The following is a 12,666-nucleotide window of genomic DNA, read 5'->3' as shown; positions in this document are numbered from 1 at the left end:
GCTCAGGGGTTTGCAATTGGGCGGATTGCTAAAAACAAATGCAAAAAAGCTGGCTAAATACTGTTCTGTCTCAGCTACTATGGGCAGTCTGTCTGTCTGGAGAAGGCGTTGTTTAATTTATCCCTAGGTGGCTTAAAAAAACCCAAAACAAACATCCTGTCTAGTAGTATCAAGTATATAGTATATATATAGTAGTATGTATTAAGCATGTGCAGCAGCTTGGTTGGACCATATAATGTATAACCTTATTCTGACCAGTGTTTGGGTCTATTCTGTATACGCCACTTGTGCAGATCCAAATAGAATAATTCAAATGTGTGTGTGTGTGTGTGTGTGTGTGTGTGTGTGTGAGTGTGTGTGTGTGTGTGTGCGTGCGTGCCGTGCATGGTGCGTGTCGTGCATGGTGCGTGCGTACGTGCGTGGTGCGTGCCTGCGTTGGTGCACTCTTCTTAAGCCAGGGTTGCAACAGAAGTGATTACCAGGATCAGCAGAGATGCAAAGTGACTGGGAGTGCCACTCCTCACAGACCTCACCAGCCGTTCACCTGGAAAATAAAAATAAAAACAAATACTATTAGCCTAATCACTAAGATAAATAATAGATATGGGATATAGACACTTACGGTGCTGTACATGGTAGGTTCTGGGGTGAATTTACCTTGAAAAGTAAAACATTAACTCCAACACTGCTGTATACTGTATGTCATATGAGAACCGTCATGAAGATAAGATAACTGTACCTCCACTCGGCACGTTCCAGGTTAAAGGTCCCAGTCCCAGTGAGACACCTGCAGTGTCATAGGACACCTCCCTGCGTTTTCTTTGGTGGTAGCCAGGGTAGCAATGCTGCAGGAAAGTAACATTCATATTTGAGACATTTAGCCGAAGCTCAAAGACACTGTAGCATACTAATTTATACTTTTTCGCAAAACTGTGTCATGCACACGCACACACGAACATGGATACATACAGCAGTGCAGTCCTGCTGGTGTATCAGACATAAGTGGATCTGGCAGTGCAGGTAGATGGTGGAGAAGTTGTTGAAGGTGAACATCCTGAAGGAGAAACGTGCCACGTCGGAGACACCATTCATGTCCAGTTCTACTGTAGTGTCCTTTTTATTAGGACACCTGGACCACAGGGAAGGATGTTGCAATTATTACAAAACAATGTAGCAGCTAGATCAAGGAGGGAAATACTAGTGGAGCTGAAAGAGAGAAGACAAGTGTTTCAGCATGTTTATTGACTACAAATTGCTGTCTATATTATATTGAAAATGTATATATAATTCTTTTCAATAATAATGACACTGTGCAGGTGCAAGGGCTCCATTACCAGTGTTAATACTCATCACTTAAATCACACAGTAGCTAATCTCTCAAGAACAGATTCCGAGCTATACACTACCGTATCTGTTGCCTATCGCTATCGGCAGGGTCATTCAGAACACGTGTATACATTGGGGATTAGTGGAGTGAAAACATAAGTGCCCCACCGGAAGAGGAGGGCCGAGGGAGGATCAACATCCTCACCCTCATCATCCCATTGCAATACCCTAAAGGCCTACCAGTGGTCCCAGTTTTTCCCTTCCACTTTCGCTAAATGCATTGCTTGTTCAGCGGGGGAAATGTTGGGCTTCTGCTCTACAATATTATGTAACTTTACAACTTGTTATGATTTGGCACCATAGTAAAATGTAACTGAAATTTTGAACTTGCTTACTCTCTAACAAGGAGATCCCAGCGGACAGGATAATTGGCGTTGTTGACAGGCGTGGCCCAGCAGGAGTCCAGAACAGTGGCGATCTGGTGCCTGTCCACTCCCTCCGATCGCACCTCGATGTACATCCTCTGGTTTATTTCCATTTCCATGTTACTTTTACCCGTGTAGGGGGAACGGTAGCCGGCGTCGAAGAATGCGATCATTCTCATACGATAGCTGCCCATCCCTGAAGGAAGTCTCCTGGACACAATGCTACAAAAAAAAAACTAATACATTATATAAGGTCATCAAAGTTATAAGGTAAGACATGTTGAAATAACCAAGTAACTAATTTGATACAGCACAACAGTTAAGCACTTATCAGCGCTTGCACAAAAAGATAACAGGTAAAATGCATCAGCATCTCATTTCAAGACACACAAATATCAGGAACTGTCTTGGCTGACCTCAATGAAGCTGAACCCAACAATCAGAGATGTTAGCTGACACAATTAAGGAGTAATTCATGTATACAGAACTAACTAAAACCATGTTGGCGCCTTCCAATGGGAGGATTTATGGGAAATAAGGGGGTTGTGGTGAAATGGGTCCTGGGTAATAGCCTGGGATGATTGATTGATTTACAATTTTATTAACAGTTTGTAGAATCTATGCAGACTCAGAGGCTCCACTGAGCTGACAGCTCACAGGGCATTTTATAATAGCAGGTGGAATGCTACAGTCCTACAAACATCTTGCTAAACCAGTCAAAAAGAATTCATGTCAGATCCTCATCATGACGGAAACCAAAAGCTCATATTAAATTCCCGTAAAGGCTTGAAAAAAAAAATCCAGTTCAAAATATTCAAAATGATCACTCACTGACATAAACCAAAAGCTCATATTCAATTCCCGTAAAGGCTTGAAAAGAAAATCCAGTTCAAAATATTCAAAATGATCACTCACTGACTCATGGGGTCTCTTCATATAATTCCAAATCAAACTGACTGTGTCCATATATTATACTGTACATCATACAAATCAGTACACAGTATCTCTATAGTCATGTGATCAAGACGGATATTTTTTATATTATTATATTAATATTATTTCATTTTTCATATTCTATCCTGATTCGGCTAAGATTGGCTTCCAACGTTTGTGTGTGTTTTGAGTTTTTCCATATACTCATTTCCATCTGTTACCGTGGTGAAATGGGTCCTGGGTAATAGCCTGGGATGATTGATTGATTTACAATTTTATTAACAGTTTGTAGAATTGATGCAGACTCAGTGGCAGTCTCACCTCTCGATGGGGTTAATGCCGACAGCCATAGAAAGAGACTTGCAAAGAGGGTACTCTCACCTCTCAATGGGGTTAATGCCAACAGCCATAGACAGAGACTGGCTCAGAGGGTACTCGCAGCTGAAAGTCAGGTGAATGTTCCTCTCACGACTGATGATACTGTGGTCCACATCACCCGAGATGACGTTGTTGTACATGAAGTAGGACCCATTGCTCTATCAAAAGGGTCATATGAGGAAGCATAAATTAGCATTAATATTAAAAGTACATGTTTTTATTTTTAGGTTAATTGAAATGTGTTCAGATGCTGAATACATTTGAATTCCCTTACTTAAAGCTTCAAAATTGAGCCAATGCGCCAAGTATAAACAATATACAGTACTTAAGGGTTAAATTACATCAGCATTCCTAACTTGGTTCCTAACTTCCTGTACAGGTATCTAGTGCGCTGATAAGTGAGTAAGCTTTGACGAGCCAGTACTGTAACTACAACATTCTAGACTTTGGACGTATTTACCGAGAGAACTGTCCCACACTGCTCTGCATTGTTATCGAAGTGGAACACCAGCCTTCCATTCTGGAGAGTCCCTTTGCAGGATGAGTCCTTGAGATGGAGGACCTCAGGATGGAAGCCAGCTTCAAACACCTGGCAGCGGGACAGTGACATGTTGGCTGCACTACTGGCACAGGAGACAAATGAATCTATGTACAGGAGAGAGATCAGGCACAGGAGACAAATTAATATACGTACGGGAGAGAGATCAACTATAGAAATGTGTATAGAGTGCAAATCTGTGCCAGAAGGCATATTATGCTCTTAATAATAATAGCAACATTGTATGCAGTGACATCTCTATGTATTGCTATGAAAGTGTGGCATATGATTACTTATCTCTCATACACATTCATTGTCTACGCCTTCCTCAATCTTTCAAAGCACGCACGCACTCAAGTAAAGTTTTGAATAAAGGACTCTTCCTGCGAGTATGTATTCTATCGTTCAAATGCAAGAATCACCTGTTGAAGATTAGTAAGGAATGCAGACCCCATCATGTCATTAATAAAACATCATACTTTAGTGTTTCAGACTCCTGAACCTCTACACCCCATGTAGATTGTTCCCAAGTCACAGGGCCCTGATGGGCTGACTTAGTTGGCATACTAACTAATAACAGACAAGCACTGTTAACCTATCAACACACCTATGAAAGACGTTTTCATCATACATACAGTAGTCGTGTGACCTGTACTGTACCATAGCTCTCGTTGTTGCGGCGATGGTGGTTCTCATCACAGAAGCAGCCGTGGACACCACGCTTCTCCCCACACCACTCATGCTCGACACAGTCCAGCTCCTCACAGGGGTCTGTCTCCGCTGGAGACATGGAGACATAAAATAAACAAAACAGGGTATAAGAAAAAATACCTTTAATCCCATTATTCTATTTTATTTTATTTTAAGTATACAAATAAACACAGACAAACAACAGCTACCAAACACCAGTATGCAACACACACACAAATTAAAATAAATGTAAAAAACTAAATACTGTAGAAAATGGGAAAAAGAGGGGAAACCGTTCATCTTTCTTTGTGTTATCTTGGCAATTTGTTAAAGCCATTGTCTAGTCTACGTACCACATTGCAAATCAGAACGCCACTGAGGGATTTCCAGCCCAAAGACAGCACAGCTTCTCTCATAGGACGAGATATCAGAACACAGCATGCCATTGGCCGGCGAGTAGAGGCAGAGGTCATAGACACAGGAAGTGAAGAATGGCTGAGGGTCAGAGTGCAGGTGGCAGGTGCTGAATGGCCCAGTAGTGTTGGTGATGATGCTACACAGCTGTGAGTACTCCTCTCTGAATTGACAGTTCTCTACGCCGCCACCGCTACGGTCATCTGTGGCCCCACATCTAGTAAGGATATGGAGAGGCTCAGATTAAGCCTAATTATATTTCACCGTGTCGCTTGTTTAAAAGTAATGCGATGTGTTGCGTTTTAATTGGAAGATACCGTACACTATTGTTTTCTTTCTTGTCAATGTGTTGACAGAAAATGTATAAGAATAGCTACCTAGATTCTATAACCATTTGGCTCCAAAAAACTAAATGTAGTGTAAGTGGTCCAGACGCATGCCACATATAGGCTTTGGCCTGACAGCGTGTCGCATGTTTGAGTCCAATTCATGACGACCTTTGCTGCATGTCTCTCCCCAACAAACAAAAAACTATCTATGACATTAACACAGTCCTGTTCATTCATCTAAAATGCACTTGGCCTACCTTTAAGCTTACTACACCTTTCAAACCAACTCGCAAGTTCATACTAGACAATCAAATTGTACATCCTCGCTTCAGCTGTATACCACTCAGAGCCAGCTCTATATTCTTTACTCAGTCTGGAATATACCCACATACATATTATCACTCAGTAACTTTGAACATACAATAGATTGAGGGACAGCCTTATGAATCAAGCCTCTCCACTTGCTTCTACCATATAATGTACTAAATGTAGCTCTACTTCTGCATACACATACGCAGACACGCGCATTCGGTAGTTGTTTTATGTTAGATTACTATGTTAAGTATGTTTAACTTACTACTACTTACTACTTGTTTATTATTTTAGGTGAGAACCGTATATACCGTTTTTATTGTGCGAAAAAAAAGTGGATAAAAAGACCGAAAATATGATGCATTGGCTCACCCAGAACGGCTAGTGGGAGACTTCCAGCCATCCCCAAAATCGTTGTCATTCTGTGCCACTGTGCCGTCGGGCAAGGCTTTGTCATCTGCAGGGTCACCGTTGAAGTTACCACACATGCCAACAACTCTGTTGCGGTGGTTCTGACCCACTGTGACCAACAGCGTGCTCCGGCCATCAAACTGGACAATCACATGGCGGGCGTTGACCACTACATAAGATCCATCACTTTCCACCTGAGCTAGACTGCCCACAGTGGCAGGGAGAGACACATCACTGTTGTCAACCTGGAATATAAGAGAGAGAAACATTGATAATGAATATTCAGCTAATAATGCTTATACTGACATAAGCGTTCAGAGACACCCTAGAGCAGGGATAGATACCCTAATAATGCTCTTTAAATTTGAAGCTACAATACTGTTATTTATGAATTAGTCATCTGAATGAATCTGGTAGAGTATGTTAATAGAATAACTAGCAGCTGTGTCAAGCTCAGTGGCATAGGGTTGCGTTTTCCTCTAACAATGAATTTACCTTCACTCTCTTGTTGGCTCCAATCCTGACATGGGCTGTCTCTTGTTGATTCGACAGGTATATGTCCACTGCTGACACAAATGATACATGATTGCTGCCACGGTGATCGTTAGTCGCGACCACTCTGAACCCAGTTTCAGTGGCAGTGCTATTCACACTCTCTGTGATGACGTAAGAGCATGTGCCCTGGAAATGAGCCAGTGCACCATCAAAGGTGATATAGTGGGGGTCCCCCCACACAGTGCACAGTGCAGGGTCCCCCCACAGAGCATCAAAGCAGCCTAGTTGGCCGTTTTCGATCCTGCACTCTTGCGTGCGGGTACAGGATACAGCAGAGCAACGCAGATCATTCGGGGGAAAGCATTCACATCGCTGGGAGCAACCGGGTGTCCAGAAAGTCTCCCCAGCCTGTAACGCATAAGGGAAAGAGAGAAGCACACTGCACTCAGAAATCATGTTACACACTACCTGAGTTTGCTTTAGTTCTGTTTCATAATCATTGTTTTCTTGGCAGTGCACGGCTCTTATGTTGCCATGTCATGTTAATGTTTTTCCTCTCTGCACCTGTACTGTAGGCTACAGTACATCCTTTTTCTGCACTAGTTATGTGATCATTATACTATAGACAACCTATAGACAATCTATAATTATTCGTAACATAGACAAGACAACCTATAGACAATCTATATTTCAACATATTTTTAGTATTTAGGACTGGTGGAATAAAATGCTCATATGGGGCAAAGTCGGCATATTATTTTAAAAATATTCCTAAAAAAGGAAATGGAGTTGAGAACTTCTCCTTTGGTCCACCCATTCCTGGGACAAAAAACAAGAAAAGCAAGTCCATTGTGGGGGTATGGTATTTTTCTCTATCACACCATCACTAAACACAGGTGAAATTCACCTGAAAACAGGGATGTGAGCAGGGAAACAAATCCCCCTTCTATGATGTCACTGAGCATCATGAAGGTATACTGAAAGACCTGCCCACCTCAGACATCAGCAGCATTATGAAAATTACAAAAATATTTGTCCGGGTGAAAATCACCGTGTTTAGTGTTAAAAATGCAACGTAGGGGTTCAAAGTCTTGCTCAAGGACACTTCGACGCTGACTCTGGGGGAGACCAGGTTTGAACTGGGAACCTTGCGGTTCTTATCGGGTCACTCGATCTACCCCTGAGCCGTTGCTGCCCCATTATCAAAAGGTTATGAAGCGGAGCTTTAAGTGGACATACCAGTGAAAACAACTGACTGACTTGGAATGCTTACCCCAAAGTAGAATCCACCGTACTGGCAGCGACATCGTTCCACAGGGACACACTGGCCTCCACTCCTGAGATAACCCTCGTCACAGAAACAGCCCTCAGAGCACACTTGCTCGCAGCTAGCATTGATGCTGCTGGCACATGTGTGCCCGCAGTCTGTGCCACAAAGCTCATAATGGCTGTTTTCTGGACAATCAGGATAAGGGTAAGGTCAATCAGGTTTTATAACATCAAACAACCAACTTGTATTGGGTAGATGGATAGTGTCCAAAGCTATTATTAAATCACTAAAGCAAATTGGAACAGTGGAATAGTTACATACCCTACATCACATTAACTACTGTATAACATTCACAGTATATTACACAATACACATACTAATCATCAGTGTTGGAACCCACAGTGTATGTACAAAACAGCTTAGTTACATGTAAGAACATTTAGGGACGGTGTGTTAAAAAAGCTTCCAGCTGTGTATATTAGCCTATTTCATATCAATATTCATTGATACTGTGTTTTTGGCAGTCAATCAGTTTAAAAAAAATGTTGGTTTCCTGTGTCTTCTTGGAAACATTACGTAAGGTTCCTGTTTAATTCCCAGCTCCACCCGGCTTAGTGTTGAAGTATCCTTCAGCATGTCAAGACACTACAGGTTAGTGCCTTGCATGGATGCCTCTGTTGTCAGTGTGTGTGTGAATGTTTAAATGTGTGAATATAAAGCACATTGTAAAGCCCCCTTAACCATTTACCAACAGAACTGTGCATTCTGTGAATGGCAATCTTATTGCTTTCAGATTTGGGCAGAACGTAGCCTGTGATTGCATTTGTGTTGTCTTACCATTAAACGTACAGCCTCCATGGTCAACACGAAAAGCCCAACGACCAGCGACGCCAACATTACTGCCGTTACGTAAATTTAAGTAGCTGTCAGGGCCATTGTAATAGGATGATCCAGGAATGGTGAAATGGTGTGTGGAGTTGAACGTGTCATAGCCAGCCTGGGAATTCACATACACATTTTAATTGGTTGAAGTTTTGTACAAGTGAATATTATCACTATTGTGCCCACAGATTCTGAACTATGCACTCGTGTGTTGCTGACAGCAGCTGTGAAAGCAGATAAGTAAAAAAATAAATATTTTCTTTATTGTTCTACCTGTACATTGCGAGAAGTTGAGGCTATAGTTTCATAATTCATCAGTACAAATGAGTAGTGATTTCCAGAGATCAACACCGCTTGGAATGTTGTGCGCTGAAAAAAGAAAAAAGAAAAAGATAAATACCATTTATCTCATATTTTGTTAAGTAAATTTGTCATTTGTCATTAATTTGTACTTTACCTGCCCAGATTATGATTAGTGTGTGTGTGTGTGTGTGTGTGTGTGTGTGTGTGTGTGTGTGTGTGTGTGTGTGTACAGAAAATGTAAATAATTTATGAGTTAGCCATGGGGCTTCTATGTTGAGTTGTCACGATCCAAGGAATCCAGGGATTCATTTGTGGATTATGACCTCAAGAGTAAAGGCCAAAACGTGAAGTGGGCTGTTATAGCGCCACCATGAGGCCGATTTGGAAGATTTGATTTGGGGGTTCTTCCTTGGCCGAGTGTGTGTGCAAAGTTTCAGGGCAATCAGGCTGGCAGTGCTGCAGATTATCTGGAAACGGACACACTTGGATGGACACATGCGGACAGACAGGAGTGAAATTAACATATTCTCCTTCAGCCATATTGCCTGTTGGAGACAACAACAAAAACAACAATAATAATAAAATACGTACATCTCCTGATCTGGGATAGTATGCCACCTCGTAAAATGTTGCAACAAACACCAAACGGGCAGAGAAACGCAGGCCTGGGAAGTATTGATTTATATCTTGTGTAGCCTGATGAAGGATACAGCCACTGGTGTATTGGTTATATGTGATTTCCCCATTTTCTCTGTTGTCCAAATCTGTCCAGAATGGAGCAATTATATCTCTCCTCCCATACGGGAAACTTCGAGGGCTATACGCATTCCAAGGATTATTAAAGGTAAGGTGTCCATTGTTGTTGACCTAATAAATGAGTGGATAAAACAAACATTACAAACAAATATTTGACAGGTGGGGCTGAACTATTTTTACTTCAAAGACACATTTATTTATTTTAAGTGTGTGCAGTGTACTGACTAGAACTGACAAAAATCATTCAAATCACAATCACTGCATTTAATGGCTTTATTTCCTCTTTTATATAAAAGAGGAATGAAAAGAGAAGGGAACCCGCACACTCGTATGCTCCAAAAGATAACTTTTATTGACGACGTTTCGAGCCAAGGCTCTTCATCTGGTCATCATGGTCATCTGAGTTTTGACCAGATGAAGAGCCTTGGCTCGAAACGTCGTCAATAAAAGTTATCTTTTGGAGCATACAAGTGTGCGGGTTCCCTTCTCTTTTCATTTGTTACTTTTTGAACCCAGCACCTCCATGAAGTGATGTGCATATTTTTCTATAGTTTCTATATAAAAGAGGAATACATTAGCCCTACATGTATAAATTTTTACAACCCAATTCTAGTAGGTTATAGGAAGTTATTTGCTAATCACCTGTAATAATTGAATACACAAATAAAACAATACTGTCCCATACAAAAAGATAATGCTGCAAATTGCATAAATTATATACATACAAATGTCTGATTGTATCTGCGTCCAAAATAGAAAAAAGGTTGTTGTAGGGCAATGACAGAAGAGCTCCCATCATCCTCTCGCGGAAGTGTGATTCCATTTCTTGGGTACAGTCGATCTAGGCCATGGGTGTACAAAAAGGAGGGTCAGGCTAATTACACAATATTTAAGTTTAGTATACCATAGGTGACTGATTCAAATGAAAGCTGAAAATCATATCAAAATAATGAAATATTGGTTAATTAAATTGAGTGTTTTGAAACTGCAGCTTATAGAACTGAAGTCACGTAATAAAGCAATGATATTGCTTAAGGAAGTGCCTTGCATGGATGCCTCTGTTGTCAGTGTGTGAATGTATGTTTAAATGTGTGAAAATAAAGCACATTGTAAAGCCCCCTTAACCATTTACCAACAGAACTGTGCATTCTGTGAATGGCAAGTATTTGTGTTGTCTTACCATTAATCATACAGCCTCTAGAATCGGATCCATGGTCAACACGAAAAGTCCAACGACCAGCGATGCCAACATTACTGCCGTTACGTAAATTTAAGTAGCTGTCAGAGCCATTGTAATAGGATGATCCAGGAATGGTGAAATGGTGTGTGGAGTTGATCGTGTCATAGCCAGCCTGGGAATTCACATACACATTTTAATTGGTTGAAGTTTTGTACAAGTGAATATTATCACTATTGTGCCCACAGATTTTGAACTATGCACTCGTGTGTTGCTGACAGCAGCTGTGAAAGCAGATAAGTAAAAAATAAATATTTTCTTTATTGTTCTACCTGTACATTGCGAGAAGTTGAGGCTATAGTTTCATAATTCATCAGTACAAATGAGTACTGATTTCCAGAGATCAACACCACTTGGAATGTTGTGCGCTGAAAAAAGAAAAAAGAAAAGAAAAAGATAAATACCATTTATCTCATATTTTGTTAAGTAAATTTGTCATTTGTCATTAATTTGTACTTTACCATTAAATCTGCCCAGATTATGATTGGTGTGTGTATGTGTGTGTGTCTGTGTCTGTGTCTGTGTCTGTGTCTGTGTGTGTGTGTGTGTGTGTGTGTGCGTGCGTGCGTGCGTTAGTGTGCGACTGTGCGTACAGAAAATGTAAATAATTTATGAGTTAGCCATGGGGCTTCTATGTTGAGTTGTCACGATCCAAGGAATCTAGGGATTCATTTGTGGATTATGACCTCAAGAGTAAAGGCCAAAATGTGAAGTGGGCTGTTATAGCGCCACCATGAGGCCGATTTGGAAGATTTGATTTGGGGGTTCTTCCTTGGCCGAGTGAGTGTGCAAAGTTTCAGGGCAATCAGGCTGGCAGTGCTGGCAGTGCTGCAGATTATCTGGTCACAGACACACTTGGATGGACACATGCGGACGGACAGGAGTGAAATTAACATATTATCCGGCCTTCAGCCATATTGCCTGTTGGAAACAACAACAAAAACAACAATAATAATAAAATACGTACATCTCCTGATCTGGGATAGTATGCCACCTCGTAAAATGTTGCAACAAACACCAAACGGGCAGAGAAACGCAGGCTTGGGAAGTATTGATTCATATCTTGTGTAGCCCGATTAAGGATACTGCCACTGGTGTATTGGTTATATGTGATTTCCCCATTTTCTCTGTTGTCCAAATCTGTCCAGAATGGAGCAATTATATCTCTCCTCCCATACGGGAAACTTCGAGGGCTATACGCATTCCAAGGATTATTAAAGGTAAGGTGTCCATTGTTGTTGACCTAACAAATGAGTGGATAAAACAAACATTACAAACAAATATTTGACAGGTGGGGCTGAACTATTTTTTACTTCAAAGATACATTATTTATTTATTTTAAGTGTGTGCAGTGTACTGACTAGAACTGACAAAAATCATTCAAATCACATAATCACTGCATTTAATGGCTTTATTTCCTCTTTTATATAAAAGAGGAATACATTAGCCCTACATGTATACATTTTTACAACCCAATTCTAGTAGGTTAGGAAGTTATTTGCTAATCACCTGTAATCATTGAATACACAAATAAAAAATAATACTGTCCCATACAAAAAGATAATGCTGCAAATTCCATAAATTATATACATACAAATGTCTGATTGTATATGCGTCCAAAATAGAAAAAAGGTTGTTGTAGGGCAATGACAGAAGAGCTCCCATCATCCTCTCGCGGAAGTGTGGTTCCATTTCTTGGGTACAGTAGAACTAGGCCATGGGTGTACAAAAAGGAGGGTTAGGCTAATTACACAATATTTAAGTTTAGTATACCATAGGTGAAAATCATATCAAAATAATGAAATATTGGTTAATTAAATTGAGTGTTTTGAAACTGCAGCTTATAGAACTGTAGTCATGTAATAAAGCAATGATATTGCTTAAGGAAGTGTCATGTCTCCTTGCTAGAATCAGAAGGATACACAGACAGAGCTTCTTTTACATGATGGTTTTAACAAATTATCATT

At 40.7% G+C, this 12,666-nt stretch overlaps 1 protein-coding gene across 1 annotated transcript in view; it reads right to left on the bottom strand.

Annotated features, from left to right (window-relative positions):
- The window catches only part of LOC308333549 (alpha-tectorin), a 38,597-nt gene extending 26,195 nt beyond the window's left edge, over nt 1-12,402 (bottom strand). Inside the window, exons 1-19 of the mRNA XM_080790008.1 lie at nt 12,294-12,402; nt 11,667-11,942; nt 10,972-11,067; nt 10,643-10,814; nt 10,188-10,303; nt 9,298-9,573; nt 8,677-8,772; nt 8,359-8,518; nt 7,525-7,706; nt 6,252-6,659; nt 5,718-6,001; nt 4,644-4,921; nt 4,261-4,380; nt 3,523-3,707; nt 3,066-3,220; nt 1,722-1,973; nt 970-1,129; nt 740-845; nt 480-544 (exon numbers count right to left, since the gene is read on the bottom strand). Of these exons, the coding sequence (XP_080646134.1) occupies nt 480-544; nt 740-845; nt 970-1,129; nt 1,722-1,973; nt 3,066-3,220; nt 3,523-3,707; nt 4,261-4,380; nt 4,644-4,921; nt 5,718-6,001; nt 6,252-6,659; nt 7,525-7,706; nt 8,359-8,518; nt 8,677-8,772; nt 9,298-9,573; nt 10,188-10,303; nt 10,643-10,814; nt 10,972-11,067; nt 11,667-11,759 (3,204 nt within the window). The 5' untranslated portion in view covers nt 11,760-11,942; nt 12,294-12,402. The remainder of the gene's footprint in view (nt 1-479; nt 545-739; nt 846-969; nt 1,130-1,721; nt 1,974-3,065; nt 3,221-3,522; nt 3,708-4,260; nt 4,381-4,643; nt 4,922-5,717; nt 6,002-6,251; nt 6,660-7,524; nt 7,707-8,358; nt 8,519-8,676; nt 8,773-9,297; nt 9,574-10,187; nt 10,304-10,642; nt 10,815-10,971; nt 11,068-11,666; nt 11,943-12,293) is intronic.
- Nucleotides 12,403-12,666: the final 264 nt, after the last annotated feature.

Source organism: Protomyctophum bolini (assembly GCF_963924005.1).
Source record: "Protomyctophum bolini genome assembly, chromosome: 18".
Lineage (NCBI taxonomy): Eukaryota > Metazoa > Chordata > Actinopteri > Myctophiformes > Myctophidae > Protomyctophum > Protomyctophum bolini.
Note: the sequence above shows the minus strand (reverse complement) of the source record. Positions and strands in the feature narration are given on the sequence as shown.